The sequence below is a fragment of the Pleurodeles waltl genome, chromosome 7 (assembly GCF_031143425.1).
Source record: "Pleurodeles waltl isolate 20211129_DDA chromosome 7, aPleWal1.hap1.20221129, whole genome shotgun sequence".
Lineage (NCBI taxonomy): Eukaryota > Metazoa > Chordata > Amphibia > Caudata > Salamandridae > Pleurodeles > Pleurodeles waltl.
Window position 1 is genome coordinate 356593338 of NC_090446.1, and position 25656 is coordinate 356618993.

Here is a 25656-nt window from a genome sequence, read left to right on the forward strand (position 1 = left end):
TAGAGACTTCTAGTTACAGATTCCTTACCTGTTTGAGCTTCACTCGTGTGTCGCGAATGTCTTCTAGGACGACACGATTTAGCCCTGCAGATCCTGTCATTGGGCAATCTCCATGGCAGATCCACACTTCGTGCCTTTGGTGTCAGGTGTGCAACTATGATTCAAAGTCGTGCTCCGAGTGCTGGGCCATCCAACCGAAGGCTTTGAGGGAGCGGCCCCTAAGCCTGATGCTTGACTTGCGCAAGTCGAGGTCCTGATCAAGAGGAAGGTCCCACAACTGGTTGCGGAGTCCAAAGCCATCATTGTCCCACTCCAAGTCCTCGGGCGATCGGGTAAGTCGAGGCACAAGAATAAAATCAAAGACATTGAAGCGCTCTTCGACTTCTTCTTGTCCGTATGCCGACGAGGAAGCATTGACGCTCTAGGCCTCATTCTGCGGAACCTGGTCCTGAGCCGACTCCGCACCTCCCCGAATTTCTGGGAGTCAGAGTGACCACTGCCAAACTCCAAGATTTTTATGAGGCCTTGCCCCTCTTTTTTGGGCAGACAGACTCTGCTGGAGCACCTTCGGGCCCGCTGGGTCAAAGGGGGCACTTTTGGGTTCCACACCAGCAGCTCTGGCCCCTGCACCAAGGGTCTCTCTGGGATCCAGTCCTGGATCCAGACCAGTGCCGGTTGTGCCACCTCAACCTTCCCCTATGCTGGTCCTGACGCTCAAGGTGCCATCCAGGCCCACGGGCAGCACCATCCCCATTGTAATTCCCGACTCCGACATGGTGCAAGATGTGCATTGCATGACACCGTCAGGAGCCTTGTGTCCTCATTCTGATCTTGAGCCCTTTTCCTAAGGGATAGGCTTCAGAGATAAATGGGAGAGGTCGCTGGGCCCTTTAAAACACCAGACCATGAAGAAATGGACTGGTGTGAAGATTTGGGTGGGGCCAGCGGACTGAACACTTCTCCAGCTTCTTAAGCTATTGTGGTGAAGAGGGCAGCTGAGGTCCTGAATCTTCAATTGACTTTGGTGGCCATCAAGACTAACCTCTCAATAGAGGTGTGGCAAATGAGAGCTTCCTCCTCAGAACACCTGCTCCGGTTCAATGATGCCCTCACTGATGTCCTACTAGGTACCTAGTCCAAACCCAGCACAGGGCCTCCGGTGAAAAGGACGATTGCTCGTGCCATCACCCACACCTGGGGACCTAAGTTTCTTGACTCAGCACTCCACGCCTGAGAGCTTGATGGCCCTAGCCTCTACCTCCCTTGGCGCAAACCCTTCCACTCCCCTGGTTGGGGAATCCAAAAGGTTGGACTCACTTGGGAAGAAGATGTTTTCTCTAGCCAGCCTTACATTGCGGTCCGTGAACACTGCATGCCTTTTGGGCCGCTATTCCCAAACACTGGGGGATACGGTTGCTCAGGTGCTGCCACAGGTCCCAGAGAGACTCTCTCAGGCTGTTGCCGATGGGAGAAAGGCAACAAAGTTCACAATTCGTTGCAAACTTGACACAACCAACTCGCTAGGTAAAGCGGTTTCTTCTACAGTGTCCCTGAGGCGCCACGTCTGGCTGATGGCATCTGGCTTTTCAGGGGATATCCAGGCTTCTTAGATGGACATGCCCTTTGATGGAACCTGTCTCTTCAGGGAGAAGACACACTTGGCGTGCTTGGCATTTGAGTCCTTCAAGGAATTTCAGGATCCGGCTAGGTCCTTGGACCTCGCAGTGCCCCTCCTCCTCCTCAATCTGCCTTTCGCCCCTTTCATGGCTACAGAAGTGCTTTCCAACTGTGCCCATTTCTGGGCAGCCACTGTGCCACGCATGCTGCACAGCCTCTGCGTGGCTGAGGGTGCAGGACTCACCAGCCTCGTGGGTCAGCTGGCCGGTGGTCTGGTCAGTCCTCCGCCCCCTCTCCTGCAGCCTCTAAACCTTCTTAGACTGACTATCCACACTACGGACCAGTTGGCTGCAGGATTCACCATCACATGCTCCGTTGGCACTCCTTTACATCAGACAGGTGGGTTTTGCAGGTAGTCAGAAGGGGTTATTCCCTCTATCCATGCCACCGTTGTATGATTGGATAATGGAGGATCATGTGTCCTTTCTCCGTGAGGAACTCTCTCTTGGCCAAGAGAGCCATAGAGCGGGTTCCTGTGCCAGAAGTAGGCTGTCGTTGCTATTCCCGCTACTTTCTCGTCCCTAAAAAGGGCAAGGTCCCTGCCTTATCCTAGACCTTCAGTCCCTCAATCTCTTCCTCAAGAAGGTGAGGTTCTAGATACTCACATTGGCTCAGATGGAGGAAACCCCACCGTCAAGGTTGTAATAGGGCCCATTGTCTGTTAAAGGTGTGTATCAGGCAGTATTCAGAAAAAATATTCCTAAAGTTTACACAGTTTTTTATTTAAGGTTTGTTGGTAGCGAATGTCTCCAGTTCCCTTTAAATTGCAGACTGTTACACTAATTTTCTTATGTAAAGTCCTAGATTACCACCTACACAAGCAGAGACAAGTCTGGTCTCGTCTGAAAGATTTCTGGGTCATGCACAAGAACAAAATTATAAAATGACTATTGACTACAGAAAATACTAATGTGTGCTATAAAATGCAATGACACAAAAGCAATCACAAAAAGACTGTCAATTACTTGGTAACAACTAAATAAACAGTTTACCATGAACACCCTGAACAATGATCCAATAAAAATAAAATAAAAATAAGTTTCCAAAACTCCAATAATCACAATGTATAAATGTACTTTTGTGGTGAATTCTAAAAGACTTATTGGAAGCTGTTCGATAACTCAAAAATAGCCAGCAGAATTATTTAAATTAATGTAACAGATTGCAAAACAGGAATTAATGCCAGAGGTTTCCGGTGGGGCCTTGTGGCTGCCCTGCTTGTTGCAGTACCACATGGCAGTGGTGTTGTCGGTGAACACCTGCAACATTATTCCTTTGACAGAGGGAATAAAGGCTTTCACTGCCAGCCGGATCCCGCCGAGCTCCAACGTAATGATGTGGAATCCCGATTCCGCTGGAGACCAGATGCCTCTGATCTCCACCTCTCTTAGGTGACCGCCCATCCCAGGAGTGACACATCTTTCACTACCGTCAGATTTGATTGGGGAAGGGAGAGCGATCTGCCTCTGACTGTATTGTGGTTCATTAACCACCACTGCAGATCTTGCACTGTTCCCTCCGAGATCTGGACTCTGTCGGAGAGACTGTCCTGAGGGTGCACCCACTAGAACTTCATATCCCACTGCACAGCTCACATAAGTCATCTGGCACGTGTTAACAGCAGGATGCAGGAGACCATGAGGCCCAGCATCCTCAGATTCATTCTCAAAGAAATCCAGGATAGAGGCTGAAACATCTGTGTCATAGCCTGAATATCCTGGTGTTGCCCCTCGGGAAGATAGGCCCAAAACTGCATTGTGTCCAGAACAGCTCCGGTGAAAGGAAGTGTCTGAGAGGGAGTCAGGTGTGACTTCAGCATGCTTATAGTGAACCCCAGCAAATGCAGGAGGTCTGCCGTAGTCTGACCAAAAGGGAGCACGATGAACTGAAAGTGCTTGTGGCCTACCGTGAACTGCAAGCAACATCTGTGGGCAGGCAGGACAGGGATGTGAAAATAAGAATCCTGCAAGTCCAATGCTACCATCCAGTCTCCTGGGTCCAGGGAAGATAGGACCAGAGCCAATAATCAGCATGAACATCCTGTTGTCCATTGCAGTGCACAAGGTCAGCAAACTATTATTTAAATGAAGGACCCTGGCCAATCTACAAGCTTCCAGCCAGCCGCTTTGCTAGCAACAAACGACCTACAGTGGTGCAATATTCTTAACATACCCCAACAAGGCCACCAACAGCTTCCACTGCATTCCAGCATCTATCATTTGGGATAATGGATATATTTCCTCCTCCCAGTAGGTATACACCCTGGGACAATCACACTCCAGGTGGAGGAACCCTTCCCCGGAAGCCCCACTTCCACTAACAGTGGTCATCCTCACTCAAAGTTTATTCAGTCTTGCAGGAGTATAGCAAACCGGATGCAGGAATTTATAGTGTATAGTTCTAAGTCGGCTACTGGGTGTAAGCAATCCGATCTGAGCACAGCAGAATCACTGCTGTTCCTCCGAATTTCGTGCCCCAACTCCTTCCCCGCTCCCCAGTGTAGCATCATGTGGCCTCCTGTATCTCATCTTGACATGCCCCTGAAGCACCAACGTAGTTTTAACATAAGAAGCTTCTGCCCCCTGAAGCACCAATGTAGTCTTATTATAAGCGGCTTCTGCCTCCGCTCACCAGCATGAACCTGCAGTCGCAGCCAAGGATCTTGTCGGATTTGCACCCTTTGACTGCCGGAGCCTCACAGGAGTGTGGCTATCTTGTGCGCTGACTCTCTGGGTCCCCCTAATTATCAGTCTTCTTTGTTGGGGAATCTGCAGACTAACCAGACAGTGAACAAGATTTACAGCTGACCTCATTGTAATCCGTAATTTCTGGTTCCTAATTGAAAAAATGGGCAATTATTTGACGTGGTTGATACGGCTCACAGTTACTCTGATTTGCTTTTTTCAACTAAATTTAGAATATTAAGGAATTGAATATACAAAGGAAGAGCAATATATTCTTAACAGTATGACTTAGATGGTAGATTTTAAGTGATTACTGGCCCTCAAAACTTTCCTTGGTTAGGATAATTTTAAAAGTCTGAAAACTAATGAGGGATTCTTACGAAGGATATAAATAAAGGAGTAGCAGAGAGCAGCTAGGTGACAAGTAATTAACTAGTTGAATCAAGGTTCCCTTGCTCTGGCAAACCTCAAAGCTACCAGTGCTGTGGGAGCTAATGGGGCTATGTAGGAGATATCACTCTTGAAGCAAGAATCTACAGATTATGGAGGCTTCCGAAATCTATGTGTAGGACATTAGCTTCAAGTTTTAGTTCAGTGGATGCTAGTAACACCAAGGAAACAGTAAGCAACAGAAGAGCGGTTGTATAGGGACTGGTTACATCAAGCAAATGGCCAGTGTAAGAATTCCAAACCTAGCTTGACCAAAAGTTGAAGGTTGTTAAATAACCACAGGGAGGGTTAACTCTGATGGTAAAATGAATTTTGACACAGATTGATGAACAGTAGACACCCTGCTTCATCACTAATTTCTTGAAACTAGTGGAGTAGATGGCCTGTTTGATATCTTGCGTACTGTACAGAAACAGTGAGTTGTTTTGGGACATTTTCCTCTTGCATTTGGTCTCCTTCTATCTTGTCAGATTCCCTGCTGCTTTTCATCTATACTGCTGTGCCACTTCACCTTTTATCAGTGATACATCATATGTTTTTCTCTTTAGGTTCTAATGAATGTTTTAGCGTTCAATAAGAATCTTAGTGACAGCCTATCCCTGGGTCGACTTCACCCTCAACTTCAGTCCAACATCTTGCAAGTTGACAGTAAGTATACAGAAACGTGTTCATAATCCTTGAATTTTGTTAATGCAAAACCTCTTAAGGGGCTGGAAAGTATAAATAAAAAGATGCACGTCTGTATGTTCGTTTTTGTATAGTAAAAGGCAGTGGCCATGTCAGTTTACTCCAATGTAGTGCTCTGTCCGCATGTCTCAGCACTTCTCACAAGTTTCTATCTGAGGAGACTAAGAAAAAGTTGGGCTCCCAGATCTATTGGAAAATCTGATACACTTTAGGAATGCAAATAAGTGCAGCAGTTGGTGCTCTATCTTTTATTCCCGCCATATCCTTTAAACGTGGGTGCAAATGGTGTACATCCCTGTTTAAAGAACTATTTATGTAGGCTATGTTTTTCTAATTGGAAAGTAGCAACTGCATCAGGGTGGGATGATCGCTTGCAATCAAAGTATTGTTTTCTGTGGAAGTCGAATGTGTTATTCATAGTGAATCATACCTACAAAATTACTCAAATGTGAATGTTGTTTAAGGAGTATAATGTCGCTCATTCTACTGTTAAAACATGACATCACCAGCATGTCCGATTCCTAATGTACTTCTGTCATGGATGGCGAGTACTGAGGTGAAGGGGAACACATTATTAAAATAATATCTACTTCTGAATATTTCTATACCCTGAAAAACTCCTCACATCCACGTATGCCCACAACGACTGCATGAATGTCAGAAGAAATGCAACCATCATACCTGCTTTCGAAAGGTACACATGAAACTACACTTTATACTTTCACTCTCCCAGCAATTCTAAAGAAAAATCACAACACTCAGCATTCCCCTTAAACTCTTTTTCAACCTTTTTGAAAATCTGAAGAAAAGTCCTGCTTAGCCTTAGACAATGGTTTGAAAAGTGAGAAAGATCTCTCCACAGATTATGGTTCTGGTTGGCATTCATTAGCCTGACATTGGCCACCCTCACTTGAAAACTCTCTATTCAGTTGGCCTTCTGCTCAGTTGTTCAGCATTTTGATATTTCTGGAAGATGATTTTAGAAGATGTATCGGTTGGTTGTTCAGTAATGATCAAGCTAGAAATGGGAAGAGGTGTGTTCATGTATGTAAAACAAGATATTTAAAGATATCATGAGTTAACCAACAAGATTAAAAATTAGATTATCACAATAGATCTCTGAGTAAGCCATTAGCAGTTTAGTGCTAAGATAGGTAAAGATGAGGAAGGCAGGTACCCTTTGTGCTCCGGTGGGATCACTTTGATCATGCTCCAGCACTAGAGGGGTGGCAGGGCTAAGCAATTGTGATTCCTGGAAGTAGAGGAAGCTGCAACCCACCCAAGTCATTTTAGTGGCTTCAGATTGAGCACAGAGAGTATGGTCAGCTCTTTAGCATGAGCATCGGTCCCCCGATCAGGCTGCCCCTTTGGGAGGATCTCCAGTCACAGCAATAGGGCAGTGGCTGCACCCAAACCTGTGCACTGTCTATCTTAATGAATTCAGCAGCCACAGGTTTCAGTCTTCCTCTTGGCACCCTGTCGCCCCACCACTAAAACGGTATACATCTGCTGTTGGGATACGTTTATGGCCTAGTGTTCTTCACAGCATGTGGACCCCCTTCTTGCCCCCTTGTCAAAGTTGTGCTTTCTTTTCTATCTCTAGCCTGGCAAGGCCTGGCCCTGGGTAATGTTGAGGGTTTCCTGTCCGCTATTTAAGCTTTGTTCCCAACCCCTTTTCCAATCTGGAGTTCATGTTTCTCATGTTTCCCTTTTGAGCCTGTACATAGCTGTTCTCTGCGGCTCTTGACTCTCAAAACAGTGTTTCTTGTGGCCATTAAATCAGCTAGGATGATCAGCGAGCTTCACGCTCTGTTGGTTCACCCTCTATGACAAACTGGTCCTTTGGATGTGGGCCTTCTTCCTGCTGAAGGTTGTCACCCCTTTCCTATCAGCCAGAGTATCACTGCCTATATTTTATACTCTAAATCAATCATACTTTTAAGTAAGTAGGGCCAAGGCCATTACTGCAGTGTTGGAATGTGGGATACCCGTCATGGACATCTGCCAAGCTGCTACCTGGTCATAAATCTACATGATCATGAAGCACTACTGCTTGAACAGGCAGTACTGCTGAGATGGGCATTTCATCCTCTCAGTCCTCAAGGACTTTTTGGTTTGAGCCAGGTTGCAGTCCTCTTCTGGGGAGGTATTGCCTGGGTATCTATTCTAAGGTGAGGAATCTGAGGTTAGAAGTCTCTTTCAGAAGAGCATATTACTTACCTTTGGTAACTCTGTTTCTGTAAAAGGCTCTAGTTAACTGCAGATTCTTCACTGACCCTCCCCTCTTTGCAAACTGAGCTTTTCACCCTCAAGATCTCTTTATATACTGCACTGGTGATTTTTTTTTTTTTTTCGTGGCTCAGCATTTTTAACACAGAAATAGTCAAGAAATAATCTGATGTCAGTGCGCCAATGTGGGGCTTATATGTGTTCTGTGATGTCACTTCTAAAGCGGAGCCAATGCATGCCTTCTACCAGCGCACAGAGCTCAAGATTTTCTGGATCCAGTCTGAAACTTGGGGAATATTCGAAGGTGAGGAATCTGCAGTTAGGTAGAGGGTGTTCCACAAAAGGCGTAACCAAAGGCAAGTAACTTGTTCTTCAGAGTTTTTCACTTAAACAGTAAGAGAGTACAGTTGTTGTTAATTTTTTTATATTGCAGAGAATTGCATTTTCTTGAAGACGCTAGACAACAACATAAGCAATTGTCCTTAAATATTATTGTGTTGTGTCCTAATGAGTGTCATAATTGCCACCAGGCCTTCTTAACTCACAAGAAAATAAACTGCCCCCACCCACTTGCAGTAAACGGCTCCAGTGAAGGGGTAACACCACCCATGTTATCCTTCCAAGAACTGTCAATGGCTGAATTTCAGTATCTTGTGAATGCTAGCAGATCAGCTGGCTGCCCTAACAACGCTTTTCCCCACAAATCTTCAAGAACATCCTGGTATCAACATGAGCATGTATATCAGTCAGAAAACAGATCAGCTTTCCTTACCAGTAGTTTTCCCAAAAGACTGAGAAAGGTATACTTATGCCCACTACTAAAGAAAAACAACTCTGACCCCAAGAGACCAACAATCACTTACTAATAGCAAGCAAGCCATTCCTTGGCAAACATTTAGAAAAAGCAGTTTTCATCTAGATGTCAAAATTCTTTGATAATAGTGCCTTTCTCGCTGACTTAAAAAAAAATATTTAGCCCTGGAAGAGGCACTGAATCAACACTATAATAGCTATTCAGGGCAATGTTAAAAACACAGTAGACCAAAATGGGGGCGCTTCTCTCCTACTTTTGGACCTTTTAACTGCATTTGACACCGTCAATCACAGCACAATATTCCTGTGACTCAAAGAGGTTGACATTTAGGGTACCACCCTCACATGGATCTCATCCTACCTAATAAAACAAATGTTACCCAAATGCCACTTTTCTCATTAAAATCCTACTATATAAAAGTTGATGTTCCTCACGAAAATATATTTTCACCTCTCGTTTTTAATGTCTGCATGAAATCCTTACAGAACTGATCAACAGTTTTGGCTTCACTTGTGGTAACTATGCCAACGATACACAAATAATTCTCAAATTGGAAAACCCAAAGGACATCTGCAATTCAAAAATATTCAATTCCCTTCAAGGCATTGACTAGTGGATGACATGAAGCCACCTCAAATTAAACACTTCCAAATATGAGATCTTCAGTGTGCCTGCCAGGACTAACCAGGAACACCACCAAAAATAGCCAAGGACGTACATAATCTGTAAAGCATCAAGAACTCCAAACTGTCCATGAATGCTGAAGTTGACGGATCATCCTGATCAGACTTTCTAACCATGAAAACATTGTGATGGCCTTCGCTCACAAGATTTAAGTAAAAATATCCTATTTAGACTAGGCTACGCTAATGGTCTATATCATGGCTTACCCCTCTCAACCATGAGAATATTACAGAAAACTGCCGACAGACTACTCAAGTGCAAAGAAATTAGCTGATCTCTCACCTGCCCTGAAAGCCCAGCATTGGTTACCAGTATCCAGAAGATCCACATTCAAGCAGCTTTGTATTGCCCATAAGACACTAAATGGTAATGGCTCAGTATTCATCTGGGGGAAAATCATCAAATATATCCAACCCAGGAACCTGTGCTCTAGACGGGCACCTTGTCTCTCAGTAGCAGCAAACAAGAAAACAGTGATTGTCTTTATGTCTCTTTCTGTACAATCAGCCAACTTGTATGTCACAGGGTCCTCCTGTGGGATGGGGGGAAGAATGCTGTTCTCCTCAGGGATAACAGAATTAAACCATTCAGGGAAGTATTCTTGAAGTGGTGAGTTCTTTATTAGTATCTTATTGTATCCAAATGGGTACAGTTTGCCTGTTGTTGTCCTCTTCTTCTTCCATGGTGTTGCCTCTCGTGGTGCTTTCTTTTCCTTGAGTTCTCGGCTTCTCTCCACTGCCACTGATTTGTGGGCTCTGGGAGCAAAGAAGGCAAGAAGAACGGGTCAGGTATTTGTTTCTTATCTTAATAATTACTATTTCCGTGCAGTATAAACAAGGGTGAGGGGTGAGGTTCTCTATGTTTTGTTAATAGTGCTTTGGTGTTGTCCGGTTTTTGCTGATGCTACAAAATATTGTCCCACGATACACCGCAGTGATGTGGCTTATTGTGCTGTGCTGTTGTCCCAGGTTGGGTTTACCCCTCGGGCCTAACCCCATGTGTTTTGGCCTTTCATCTTTCCCTTCTTCCCCACCCTCCTTAGTACTAGTCCCTGATGGCCGCACAATCGGTCAAGTACCTGGGTGAGCCACCTTCCCTCCTGGGACGTGGCGGACGTCTCCTGGATCTCTCCACCTCGGCCTGCTTCTTCTCAGCCCATCCTTTAGCCTCTGGGTAGCTTTCCTTCGCCAGTGTTGTCTTCAGTTCTTGTCCGTCTCTCCCCTAAATCTCCTCTCCAGCCTGCTTTTCTCCGGCTTGTTACTCTTTCTCCGTGTTCGCATCCTCCTCTCCGTGCCCGAATCTGCACACCTTCCTGTCTCCCTGGCAAACTTTTCTCTTCATCCGGCAACATCAACATACCCCCCATTATGCGTGTTGTTCTCTTTCCTTCGTTCGCCCCCTGGGGCACTGGAGAGGCGACTCAGGGCTCTTCCACCTACTTCCATCTCCTTCGTCCGGTGGCTCCCTGTCACATTCGCTCACCACCGAGGGTGGCTGATTCAGCCATGTGTCCGTAGGATATCGTGATAGGAAATCAGCGTTGGTCAGCGAGGAACTAGGTGTATGGCTCACCTGAAACATAAAGGGTTGGCGGGATAAGAACCATTGTAACACTCTTGGATTTGTGTCTTTGTGACGGGCTAGCCAGGTTAAAGGGGCATGATCCATAAGAAGCAGGAAGGGTGGACCAGCTAGATAATATTGCAAGACTCTAACAGCCCACTTTATGGCCAGACACTCTTTTTTCGAGGGTTGGATAGTTCTTTTCTCTAGGCTATGGGGTTGGAATGTCCTTCCTCGTCATCGTCCAAAAGAACATCACCTAATCCGTGGTTTGAGGCTTCAGTCTGTAATAGGAAAGGCTTTTGGAAATCGGGCATCACAACACCAGATTAGTGACCAGTGACTCCTTCAGTTTTTGATACCTATTGTATTTGAGCTCTGTCAGGTGGGTTATTTTGTTTGGTCGGTTCTTTTCTAGTAAATCTGTTAAGGGGGCCGCGTGAGTAGAGTAGTGTAGAATAAACCATCTATAATATCCAACCTTCCCAAAAAATGATCGTAAATCCCGTTTTGACTTTGGGGGTGGTATCTTCCTGATTGCCTCAGCTTTGTCCAGCTGAGGTCTGATGTTTCTGTTTTCAATGACGTAGCCTAGGTAGTTAATGGAATTTTGGGCTATGTTGCATTTTTCTGGATTAGCCATCAGGCGTGCCTCTTGGAGGGAATGTAAAACATCTGATTACTGTTCTAAAGGTTGGTCCCATGTACAGCTATAAATGACTATATCCTCTAGGTATGCGGCAGCGTATTTATGATGGGGTTTAGCACCATGTCCATAAGGCGTTGAGTAGTTGCCGGGCCCCATGTAACCCAAAAGGCAACACCGTAAATTGATAAAGACCTGAAGGGGTAGAGAATGTGTTTTTCTCTTTATCTTCGTTATTTAGGGGAATCTGCCAATACCCTTTTGTGAGTTCTAATGTGGTAAGGTACTGGGTATTGCCTAAGCGTTCGATTAGTTCATCTACGCGGGGCCTGGGATACGTGTCAAAACGAAAAATAGCATTAAGTTGGCGGAAGTCTATACAGAACTGAATGGACCCATTTTGTTTCGGTACTAAGATGATTGGGTAACTCCAGGGACTATTTGAGGGTTCTATGATCCCTGCCTCCAGCATTTCTTTAACTTCTTTTTCCACCACCTGTCTTCTTGCTTCTAGGATACAGTAGGGATTTTGTTGCACTATTTTCCCTCCCTCCGTCTGGATGTGGTGGTGTATTAAGGAGGTTTTCCCAGCAATCTTTGACAAGACGCCTCTATGCCTTTGGAAAAAATCCACTATTTGTATCCTCTGTATCGATGATAGATTGGGACCAGGAGAGGGCATAATCTCTCTCTCCTCTTCCGACAAAGGCAGTAAGGGTATCTCTAATGTTTCTGTCTTGGTAATGAGAAGGTTGGGATTACTCCCAGAGGGTTGACTGTCATCCTCTTCCCACATTTTCAACAGATTGATATGATAGATCTGAGTTTTTCTGGGGTGTTGGGGGTTCTCGATTTTATATGTGACTGGGGTTACTTTCTCAACAACCCTAAAAGGACCCTGCCACTTTGCCAACAGTTTGTTTTCTATGCGTAGCAAGGGAACTAGGACCTTACTACCTATCAGGATGTTTCTTAGCCTTTTTCGTACATCCATATTGTTTTTTCAGTTTTTCTTGGCTCCCTTCTAAGTGAACACTCACATCCTCCCATATAGTGTGTAGGTTCTCTTTCAGTTGTTGGGTATAAGTAAGGATATCATGGGCTTCCTCTTCCTTTTCCTCCCATTGCTCTTCTGCCATGTTTAGGAGAGTCCTTGGCTGTCGGCCAAAGAGCAACTCAAAAGGGCTATGAACGGTAGATGCTTGTACATGGGTTCTTATGGCAAATAAGACAAGAGGTAACTTCCAGTCCTTCCCAGAGTCCGATATCGACTTTTTAAACAGGGTCTTGAGAGTTTTGTTGTACCGATCAACCAGGCCGTTCGTCTGCGGGTGATAGACAGATGTATGTATCTGTTTTACCCTGAGTACCTGACATATCTCTGCCATCAGACGTGACATGAAGGGGGTAACCTGATCGATAAGGAAATCCCAAGGGAATCCTGCCATTGAAAAAACCTGATCTTAGCATGGGCGATGCCCTTGTTAGCCATACTGGTTAGGGGCATGGCTTCTGAGTAACAAGTAGCATAATCAACTAAGACCAGTATGTATTGATGTCCTCTGGATGAGGGTACAAGGGGTCCTACCAAATCATGCCTACTCAGGAAAAAGGAGTCCCAATGATAGGTAAAGGGAATAACAGGCCTTAGGATCATTACTGGGATTTACCATTTGGCATTTTGGGCATGTGCTACAGTGTTTCCTGATGTTTGAATATACTCCCTGCCAAAAAAAGTGACACAGGAGGTATTCTTCTGTCTTTTTCCTCCCATAATGTCCACCCCTTACCTGTCCATGTGCTAAATGCAGTACCTGTTTCCAAAAGGTGTGGGGGCACGACTAGTTGGGTTTTGAGGTTTTCTTTCTCTTGAACCGCTCTATACAACAATCCATCCTTCACCAGGAAATAGGGACCCACCTTTCCCGTGGGACTGGAGATGACAGAAAAGTAGGCGTGTTTTAGCAAGGGGTCCTCCCACTGTCATTGTCTGAACTCCCCTGAAGTGAACAGGACTCTCTTCTCTGTAAGACCGGGCAAATGACCAGCAGGAGGACCTTTCTCATAGAGTGATCTATTTTGTATTCTCTTCTGCTGTTTCTTTAGTTTTTTTTTGTCCTGACCTGGTTCTAAACGGGATGTGGAAAAAGGAGTGTCAGCCAACCACGAGGTCATAGGGTCCTGAGCAGTTATTGCTTCTAACAGACTCTGGAACCTCGAGTAATCAGTCTCAATGATTATGTCTTCCATTAGTTGGGGAGTACCGCCAGCTTTGATCTTCTCTTTCCTGCCCCTCCATTCGAATGTTAGCTCTGCCAGAGGATAGGTCTGACTATCCCGTGTACACAGCTGATAACTACAGATTCACCCTCGATCCACTGCCCATCTGACACCAATGTTGCATTGATCACTGTTTGGCTACATCCTTAATTGACCAGGGCTCGAGCACTTTTGTGATTTATCATAATTTGTTTGGAGTAGAGAGAGGTCTTTTCACCCGACTACAAGACTCTACCTTTGGTCAGTCCTATTTCCATTGGTTCCGGACTGTGGTTCTTGCGGGGACAGTTACATGAAATATGCCCCCATTCCGCACAGTTGTAGCACTGAGGAGCTTGACTTGGCTCCCTGGCTGGAAAACGTTCCGTATGAATGACCTCTTGGGGATAACAGAGAAGAGTCTTCGGGGTGAGAAGTGGATGAGTGTTCTTGGGATTGTGGGTTATCGCTTTTATCGGAGTCGCTCTGAAATCAGGGGCCTATGGAATGCAAAGGCCAATTCTATAGCGGTGGTTGCTGTAACGTCCGGATGTTGTTTCATCCAGTTGCGGGTACTACTGGGAAGGGCATCTCGATATTGTTCTAACAGTATGGTCTGGATCACCTCCTCCTCTGTACTTTCTGTGGGGGTCAGCCACTTTAGTCCTTCTTCTTGGACCCAATAGATTCCATCTTGTTCTGCGGAACCACAATCGATAATTCTCCTTATCAAGCCTGACTCTTTCCAATATGGACTTCTTCACTTCATCGTGTGGTGTAGTTCCTCCTGGATTAACGGCTTGATAGGCAGACTGTAAAGCCCCAGTCAAAAGGGGAGCAACATACTGTCCCCACCGTTCCTGCGGCCAGGTTGCAGATGTGGCTACTCGTTCGAAGTTGGTAAAAAAATGCAAAGGGATCTTCACCTTCCTGGTATTTTTGCAATACTGAACTTGGGACGGTCGGGTGTACCGTGGTAACTGCTAAGGTGTCGGTAAGTTTTTGTAGGGCGTTTTCATGCACTAATTGATTGTTGGCTATGATGGTAGCTTGAGTTCTCAATGCGTTCTGTAGTGCTTCTATGTCTGTCCGGGCTTCTCTTGCTTGTTCTTCCCATACTAGTTGGAGATTTCGTTGTCCTTCTGCAAGTTGGACAATTATATCTTCTAGAGACGGTTTGGCCTCCATGGTCTCTTCGTAGTCCAGGCCAAATCCCACTTCTGACACCACTGTCACATTGTCCTCCCGAGGGGAAAGGGGGAATAACGATGTTCACCTCCGAGATAACAGAATTAGACCAGTCAGGGAAGTAATCTTAAAGCGATGATTCCTTTATTAGTATCTTATTTTATCCGAATGGGTGCAGTTTGCCTGTTGTTGTCCTCTTCTTCCTTGGTGTTACCTCTCATGGTGCTTTCTTTTCCTTGAGTTCTCGGATTCTCTCCACTGCCACTGATTCAAGGTCTCCGGGAGCAAAGAAAATAAGAAGAACGGGTCAGGTATTTCTATTCTCTTCTTCCAGCAACATCAACACGCCCCCCCCACGCGTGTTGTTCTCTTTCCTTCGTTCGTCCCGCTGGGGCACTGGAGAGGCGGCTCAGGGCTCTTCTGTCCACTTCAATTTCTTTCGTCCAGTGGCTCCCTGTCACACTGTAGAACCTTTGACTAGCAAAGATAAGGACTAATGAGAATCATATGGCCTTCAGAATACTTGTTAACACATAGCTCTTTCTTACATGATCATAAGGCTCACCAACAAACAAATAATAGCAGCAGCAAGAATAAGTTAAAAAAACTTAACCTTGCAGCTTGGGAAGCACAGAAGAGGTGAATTCCAGTGATAGAACCAAATCAATCTCAGAGAAACACAACAATCCAAAGGCTTCCATGGACCCAGTTTCATGGAAAGAGGACACATAGCCCCCCTACAGAAATATATTTGTTTGCTTTTATAAACATTGCATATGATTCCACATGCCATGTATGTATATGTATGCATATGTACGCCTGGATACATCAATAATGTATCTGTAGGTACATGAAATGTGCTTTCATGCCCCGTAACGTTTGTGCTAGTTCAGCTAATCATCAATTAATGTGGGAAATAGCTATAACCTTCAACAACCTGGGACTGTTATACAGATAGGGCGCACTGTCCTGTTTGCACCGGGGCACTCCATCAAATTGGAGCGCCGTCACAAACATAGACAGTCCACCATGTTATATATTATACCCTGCCACCAGGGCAGACGCGAACCTATGGCTCCCCATGGGGCAGTATATTGGTGAAATACAGAGCGGAAGCTGCTTGGTCTTCCCCTGTGCAGATGTCATCTACCTGAACTACGAAGGGGGCACAGAGATCCCCATGCTGACGAGTGCAATGAGTGACTACACCTGCCTGCAGCAGAATGTCAAGGTGGGATCCATGGGACCTACTTTCTACCCTCCAGAGGACTGCCTTCAGGAAGCGCACTAACTGTACACAATGAATACGCCTCCTGAATGGCCTCTTAAGTTAGCACACGGCAGTATTACAGAAGAGTTACACTGGCCCTTTATGCCCCAGGTCGCTAGCTGTAATGCGGCCACAGGAGCAAACTGCCTTCCAAGCCACCCACCTCCTTTCTTTTTTCGATTTAACAAAACAATTTATTTGGGTATGAGATCTACAGTAAGAGAATTATGAGCTGACTGCTCATGCAAGATTGTGAGCACCCATTGAATGTATGGCAAATAGATTATGTCACTGCACTACGATTACCTTTCTTTCAGGTAAATGTGGCTTGAAATTCATGTGTCATTCATCTTGAGAGGAAATATCTTCAGAAAACACAACAGTAAAGTTTGAGGTTTTGCCACCTTAAGACAAAGATCTCTCCTGGCATGACTTCCTTTTTCTAGCAGCTTCACCAAGACACCACCAAACATTTCAAGAGAATTTCTAGATGACTTGAAACAACATAATCAACAAGCATATTCAATGTAATAGTGTCGTCTGTATGGATAATAACGTGTTCTTATAAATAGCAAAAATGTTCACAAAGAAAAAGATGAAAAAAGGCTTGGCGTTTATGGATTTGTAGTAGAGAGATTTAGTAAAAATTTCGGATGAAATTGTGTAACTCTTTATGATGCTCAAACCGCAAGGTCAGAACCTACTTGCCTAAGGCATGTTTGTCCTAAGTCCATACATTTACTTGCAGTTCAATCGCGTCAGACTATAAATGTTTAGAACAAAAGAAGGCTGTATTTCAGACGTATTTTTCTTATCAATAAGTGAAGTAATTATAACAAATTTGCCTCTTCTATTAAGAGTACTTCTCTATACAATCAACATTAACTTGAACTCCACAGGGGTCTTGTCTTCATGAAACATGTAGGATTCTTCATTTTGTGCACCCTTGTATTGAGCTGTGAAATTCCTCATACTTTCCAGGTTTCAAAGACTACCCAATGCATGACAAATAGATTAGCGGTGTTGTTGCCTTATCTTGATGAATTCATATTTTTTTCCAAAACATTTTATTGTTTTTTTTTTACAACGAGAACACTCCCAGCATAGTGAGAATTATTTCAAAATACATAATCTTGTCTGCTTTACCCCTCTCTGCCCCCTTTCCAAATCACCAGGGAAAATATCAGTTGTTCTTTTACTTACATTATCTAGTCATATCACTTAACCCAGGCACTCTGCAAATCACACCCAGTACTATAGTGTTAGTTTACCGGAGACCAGTGAGACTCAGTAGAGTAGACTGAGGGCCCTTAATGTGTTGCTGCTTTATAACATAAGATTCCCTTGACAGGTTGTCTCAAATTTACATCTACCATCTTTCAAGTCATGCGTTAGCATCTCCATGGCAGCAGTAGCCACAATCTCTGCACTCTTAATGCAATGTCAGGAGGTTTTTCTTCCAGTGTTCCGACACATCCTGCTTAGCTGCTAACAACATATAAACTAATACTGTCTTCTTTCCCCTTCGTAGACCTTCCAATACTCCTGAGTCTACACCTTGGATCACCACCAGCGGGTCATGGGGGGATGGGTACACCTATCATCTCTTTGATATGGCAAAAGATTTCTATCCAGGACGTTTTAAGGTTCTTAAGATATCTAGCAGAGTTCCCATCTTTCCTGCATCCCCTTCAGCATTTGCCTTCAATTGTGCGGGGCTCTGGTACCAGTCATACAATTTTGTGCCATGTTTCTATACCTTGAATATGTTTTGCAGTTTTCGGTATGTCGGGCCACAACCTAGACCATTTCTTCCGGGAGGTCTCCCCTCACATTGCTTCTTCTCATTTAGAGATGTGGGGCAATTTTTGTTCGTCTAGTAGGGTTTTTAGTGTAGCGTGTTTTGCTGAAATTAATCCCTTGGTAGTTTGGTCTCGTAGTGGGGTAGCAATGTTTCAGAACTTATCTATTCCTTCATCCCCTACCCTCTGATCAGTAGGTGTAAATACCGATGGTACATCTGACAATAAATAACCCTGTTGTTCCTATTGATTTTGAACTCCATTTGCATAGAGTGAATTATTTGAACTCCTGACCCTGGAATCCGACTCTGGGCCTGGTATAGTCACCTTTATGCCATGCCTCCATTCATGATGGTCGTGAAGTCTGGGTTATGTGAAAAGGTGGTGTAAAGGGGAGGGTAACGTCATATGCAAAAGTGATTAGTCCGTTCATCCATACCACCAGCAGAGATTTTCGCAACATCTGAAACATATGCTACATTCAGTCTTGCGTTCTTAGGTACCCGCAACACGCTGTTCCAGCAAGTATATTTTGGTAATGGCCTAGAGTTTCTCAGCCTCTCTCAGAGACCACTCAAACGCTACATGAATTTGGGCTGTAGCAAAGTATATGAGTAAATCAAATTCACAGTTGGTAAAGGAGTAAATATTGAAAGGAATGAATCAAATTCAGTGTTCAGTATACTCTAGAATACATTTGCCAACTAATAGCCTCTGATGACTCTAAATTGAGGCAAACGTACTTCCTCGGGATAGGCAAGAAGGATGTTTGTGGCTTGATAATGAGTTTTTTCTGTGTGAGCTCCTGTCACTGTATGTCCAAAAGACCTATACCACCACTCTCCGTGAACTCAACAAGACTTTTTTAGCCACCCTCGGTATGCCTTTCTGCCGAATGGATCTATCACATGCTGCCTGAGTTTGTTGTAGGTCTTGTTTTGGTGCAGGTACCTGTTTGGCCTCGAAGTATAGCAAGTGGGGGAGGATTGATCGTTTTCGGTGTGTTCAATCTACCCATCCAAGAGATAAATACGGGGCTTCCATCCATTTGAGGGGAAGTGAGTCTTCGATTTCTTGGAGCATGCATTCTTGAATATGGTTTTGCCTCACTCTTTGGTATGTATTTGAGTTACTGTATCTTCATGCATACTGCATGTCTAACCTCTATCTCTAGCGTTTTACATTTGCAGAGCATTTTTAGGCTATTTTTTTCTCGGGCCATGCATAAACACACATATATATATATATATATATATATATATATATATACAGGGAGTGCAGAATTATTAGGCAAGTTGTATTTTTGAGGATTAATTTTATTATTGAACAACAACCATGTTCTCAATGAACCCAAAAAACTCATTAATATCAAAGCTGAATATTTTTGGAAGTAGTTTTCAGTTTGTTTTTAGTTTTAGCTATGTTAGGGGGATATCTGTGTGTGCAGGTGACTATTACTGTGCATAATTATTAGGCAACTTAACAAAAAAAAATATATACCCATTTCAATTATTTATTATTACCAGTGAAACCAATATAACATCTCAACATTCACAAATATACATTTCTGACATTCAAAAACAAAACAAAAACAAATCAGTGACCAATATAGCCACCTTTCTTTGCAAGGACACTCAAAAGCCTGCCATCCATGGATTCTGTCAGTGTTTTGATCTGTTCACCATCAACATTGCGTGCAGCAGCAACCACAGCCTCCCAGACACTGTTCAGAGAGGTGTACTGTTTTCCCTCCTTGTAAATCTCACATTTGATGATGGACCACAGGTTCTCAATGGGGTTCAGATCAGGTGAACAAGAAGGCCATGTCATTAGATTTCCTTCTTTTATACCCTTTCTTGCCAGCCACGCTGTGGAGTACTTGGACGCGTGTGATGGAGCATTGTCCTGCATGAAAATCATGTTTTTCTTGAAGGATGCAGACTTCTTCCTGTACCACTGCTTGAAGAAGGTGTCTTCCAGGAACTGGCAGTAGGACTGGGAGTTGAGCTTGACTCCATCATCAACCCGAAAAGGCCCCACAAGCTCATCTTTGATGATACCAGCCCAAACCAGTACTCAACCTCCACCTTGCTGGCGTCTGAGTCGGACTGGAGCTCTCTGCCCTTTACCAATCCAGCCACGGGCCCATCCATCTGGCCCATCAAGACTCACTCTCATTTCATCAGTCCATAAAACCTTAGAAAAATCAGTCTTGAGATATTTCTTGGCCCAGTCTTGACGTTTCAGCTTGTGTGTCTTGTTCAGTGGTGGTCGTCTTTCAGCCTTTCTTACCTTGGCCATGTCTCTGAGTATTGCACACCTTGTGCTTTTGGGCACTCCAGTGATGTTGCAGCTCTGAAATATGGCCAAACTGGTGGCAAGTGGCATCGTGGCAGCTGCACGCTTGACTTTTCTCAGTTCATGGGCAGTTATTTTGCACCTTGGTTTTTCCACACGCTTCTTGCGACCCTGTTGACTATTTTGAATGAAACGCTTGATTGTTCGATGATCACGCTTCAGAAGCTTTGCAATTGTAAGAGTGCTGCATCCCTCTGCAAGATATCTCACTATTTTTGACTTTTCTGAGCCTGTCAAGTCCTTCTTTTGACCCATTTTGCCAAAGGAAAGGAAGTTGCCTAATAATTATGCACACCTGATATAGGGTGTTGATGTCATTAGACCACACCCCTTCTCATTACAGAGATGCACATCACCTAATATGCTTAATTGGTAGTAGGCTTTCGAGCCTATACAGCTTGGAGTAAGACAACATGCATAAAGAGGATGATGTGGTCAAAATACTCATTTGCCTAATAATTCTGCACTCCCTGTATGTTCGATGGCATGTGTAGCTGCAGATACACATGCTGTGCACAGTCCGCCATCTGGTGTTGGGCTTGGAGTGTTACAAGTTGTTTTTCTTCGAAGAAGTCTTTTCGAGTCACGAGACCGAGGGACTCCTCCCACTTCGATTCCATTGCGCATGGGCGTCGACTCCATCTTAGATTGTTTTTTTTCCGCCATCGGGTTCGGACGTGTTCCTTTTCGCTCCGTGTTTCGGGTCGGAAAGTTAGTTAGAATCTCGGAAAAAAACGTCGGTATTGTTTGTGTTCGGTATCGGGTTAGTTAGAACAAATCAACACCGAATTTTGAAGAGCTCCGGTGGCCCTTCTGGGTTTTTTCGATCCCCCGTCGGGGCCTGGTCGGCCCGGCCATGTGCGACTTCAAAGCTCATGGAACGGACCCCATTCCGCTTCTGCCCAAAATGCCATCACAAGTATCCGTATACGGATCACCATCTGGTCTGTAACTTGTGCTTGTCCCCCGAGCACAAGGAGGATACTTGTGAAGCCTGTCGAGCGTTTCGGTCGAGGAAGACGCTGAGAGACCGAAGAGCCAGGAGACTACAAATGGCGTCCACGCCGACAGGTCAAGATCGTTTCGAGGAGGAAGAAGAAGCTTTCTCCGTCCGCGAGTCGGATTCGGAAGAACTCGACGCCGAAGAAACAACCAAAACCGTGAGTAAGACGTCGAAAATCAAGACTCACGAGAAGTCTACAAAAGCCCAGGGGACGCCACCGCCAACAGGCCATGGCTTAACCCGAAAAATAGGTGACCCATCCAAGGCACCGAAAAAGGGCATGCTGGTGTCGAAGTCATCCGACTCCGGTCGAGATACCGCCACACAGCAACCTCGGAGCCGAGACAGCGGCTCCGAGAAACTTCGGCACAGAGACAGCGGCACCGAAGAATTTCGGCACAGAGACACCACGCCGAAAACAAAGAAGGTTTCTTCTGAGCCTAAAAAGACTTCCGAAAAGGTTTCGGTTCCTAAACAGCCAGCCTCGGAGCCGAAAACTAGTTCCTATACAGAGGAACAAGGATTAACCTCCCAATTACATAGATTTGGAGAAGAGCTTCAAGCTGTAGAGCCTGACTACACACAAAGAAGGCTTCATATTCATGAGGACACAGGGAAGATAACCACTCTTCCCCCAATCAAAATAAAAAGGAAACTTGCCTTTCAACAAAAGGACAAGCAACCACAGGCAAAGGTGGCAAGGAAAACAACCCCACCACCGTCTCCACCACCATCAACACATGCATCACCAGCAACAACTCCACCACTGATGCACTCACCAGCTCATACCACAATGAGTCAGGATGATCCCGATGCATGGGACCTCTACGATGCTCCAGTGTCTGACAATAGCCCAGACTCTTATCCTACAAAACCGTCACCACCTGAGGACAGTACATCCTATACACAGGTGGTCGCAAGGGCAGCCGAGTTTCACAATATCTCCTTACATTCGGAACCAATTGAGGATGACTTTCTCTTTAACACCCTATCCTCCACCCATAGCCAGTATCAATGCCTTCCAATGCTCCCAGGAATGCTAAGACATTCAAAACAAATTTTTCAGGATCCAGTTAAAGGCAGAGCCATAACTCCAAGGGTGGAGAAAAAATATAAGCCACCGCCCACAGATCCAATATATATTACAACACAACTAACACCAGACTCAGTAGTTGTGGGGGCAGCTCGTAAGAGAGCCAACTCTCATACCTCAGGCGACGCACCACCTCCAGACAAGGAGAGCCGCAAATTTGATGCTGCGGGAAAAAGGGTTGCAGCACAAGCAGCAAATCAGTGGCGTATTGCCAATTCACAAGCACTTTTGGCAAGATACGACAGGGCTCATTGGGATGAAATGCAACATTTCTTCGAACACTTACCCAAGGAGTTCCAAAAAAGAGCGCAACAGGTGGTGGAAGAGGGACAAAGTATCTCAAATAATCAGATACGGTCTTCCATGGATGCAGCAGATACAGCTGCAAGGACAATAAACACTGCAGTCACAATACGAAGGCACGCATGGCTGCGCACTTCTGGGTTCAAACCGGAAATCCAGCAGGCTGTGCTCAATATGCCGTTTAATGAACAGCAATTGTTTGGGCCAGAGGTAGACACTGCCATCGAAAAACTCAAAAAGGACACCGATACAGCCAAAGCCATGGGCGCACTCTACTCCCCGCAGAGCAGAGGCACATTTCGGAAAACACCTTTTAGGGGAGGGTTTTGAGGTCAACCCACAGAAACCACAACCTCACAAACAAGGCCTACCTACCAGGGTCAATATCAGAGGGGAGGTTTTCGGGGGCAATTTAGAGGGGGCCAATTCCCAAAAAATAGAGGAAAATTCCAAGGCCCCAAAACCCCTCAAAATAAGCAGTGACTCACAAGTCACACAACCCCATCACATAACACCTGTGGGGGGAAGACTAAGCCAATTTTACAAACTTTGGGAGGAAATAACAACAGACACTTGGGTCTTAGCAATTATCCAGCATGATTATTGCATTGAATTTCGCCAATTCCCTCCAAACGTCCCACCGAAAACACACAATATCTCAAAACAACATATAGATCTTCTAGGACTAGAAGTTCAAGCATTGCTACAAAAGGACGCAATAGAATTAGTATCAATTCAACAAAAAAACACAGGAGTTTACTCACTGTACTTTCTAATACCCAAAAAGGACAAAACTCTGAGACCAATACTAGATCTCAGAACACTAAATACCTACATAAAATCAGACCACTTTCACATGGTCACATTACAAGACGTAATCCCACTGCTCAAACAGCAAGATTACATGACAACATTAGATCTAAAAGATGCGTATTTCCATATACCAATACATCCTTCACACAGGAAATACCTAAGGTTCGTATTCCAAGGAATACATTACCAATTCAAAGTGTTGCCATTCGGAATAACAAACGCGCCAAGAAAATGCCTGGCAGTAGTAGCTGCACATATCAGAAGGCAGCAAATACATGTGTTCCCGTACTTAGACGACTGGTTAATCAAAACCAACACGCTAAAACAGTGTTCACAGCACACAAAATATGTCATACAAACCCTTCACAGGCTAGGTTTCTCCATCAACTACGCGAAGTCACACCTTTTGCTGTGTCAAACGCAGCAATACTTAGGAGCGACAATCAACACAGCAAAAGGGATTGCCACTCCAAGTCCACAACGGGTTCAAACATTTCACAAAGTAATACAGGCCATGTATCCAACACAAAAGATACAAGTCAGAATGGTAATGAAACTACTAGGCATGATGTCTTCATGCATAGCCATTGTCCCAAACGCAAGATTGCACATGCGACCCTTACAACAGTGTCTAGCATCACAATGGTCACAAGCACAGGGTCAACTTCTAGATCTGGTGTTGATAGACCGCCAAACATACATCTCGCTTCTATGGTGGAACAGTACAAATTTAAACCGAGGGAGGCCTTTCCAAGACCCAGTGCCACAATACGTCATAACAACAGATGCTTCCATGACAGGGTGGGGAGCACACCTCAATCAACACAGCATCCAAGGACAATGGGACATACATCAGAGACAGTTTCACATAAATCACTTGGAAATGTTAGCAGTATTTCTAGCGCTGAAAGCATTTCAACCCATAATAACCCAAAAATACATTCTTGTCAAAACAGACAACATGACAACAATGTATTATCTAAACAAACAAGGAGGGACACACTCAACACAGTTGTGCCTCCTAACACAGAAAATATGGCATTGGGCGATTCACAACCACATTCGCCTAATAGCACAATTTATTCCAGGGATTCAGAACCAGTTGGCAGACAATCTCTCTCGAGATCACCAACAAACCCACGAATGGGAAATTCACCCCCAAATACTAAACAATTACTTTCAAATATGGGGAACACCTCAAATAGATCTATTTGCAACAAAGGAAAACTCAAAATGCCAAAACTTTGCATCCAGGTACCCACAAGATCAATCCCAAGGCAATGCTCTATGGATGAACTGGTCAGGGATCTTTGCATACGCTTTTCCCCCTCTCCCTCTCATTCCATATGTAGTAAACAGGTTGAGTCAAAACAAACTCAAACTCATACTAATAGCACCAACATGGGCGAGGCAACCTTGGTACACTACACTACTAGACCTGTCAGTAGTACCTCATGTCAAACTACCCAACAAACCAGATCTGTTAACACAACACAAACAACAGATCAGACATCCAAATCCAGCATCTTTGAATCTAGCAATTTGGCTCCTGAAATCCTAGAATTCGGACACTTGCACCTCACACAAGAATGTATGGAGGTCATAAAACAAGCTAGGAAACCTACCACTAGACACTGCTACGCAAACAAGTGGAAAAGATTCGTGTATTACTGCCACAATAATCAAATTCAGCCATTACACGCATCTCCAAAGGATATAGTAGGATATTTACTACATTTGCAAAAATCAAATCTAGCTTTCTCTTCCATAAAAATACATCTCACCGCAATATCAGCTTACCTACAAATTACTCATTCAACTTCACTATTTAGAATACCAGTCATTAAAGCGTTTATGGAAGGCTTAAAGAGAATCATACCACCAAGAACACCACCTGTTCCTTCATGGAACCTCAACATTGTCTTAACAAGACTCATGGGTCCACCTTTCGAGCCCATGCATTCTTGTGAAATGCAATACTTAACGTGGAAAGTTGCATTTTTGATTGCCATCACATCTCTAAGAAGAGTGAGCGAGATTCAAGCATTTACCATACAAGAACCATTTATTCAGATACATAAAAATAAAGTAGTTCTAAGAACAAATCCTAAATTTTTACCAAAGGTTATCTCA

General features: G+C 44.5%; 1 protein-coding gene across 2 annotated transcripts in view; it reads left to right on the plus strand.

Annotated features, from left to right (window-relative positions):
- Positions 1–25656, plus strand: part of GGT7 (gamma-glutamyltransferase 7) — a 213605-nt gene that overhangs the window by 181604 nt on the left and 6345 nt on the right. For both annotated transcript variants that reach the window (XM_069243797.1, XM_069243798.1), the window contains exon 14: positions 5360–5459. In XM_069243797.1, coding sequence (XP_069099898.1) covers positions 5360–5459 — 100 coding nt within the window. The remainder of the gene's footprint in view (positions 1–5359; positions 5460–25656) is intronic.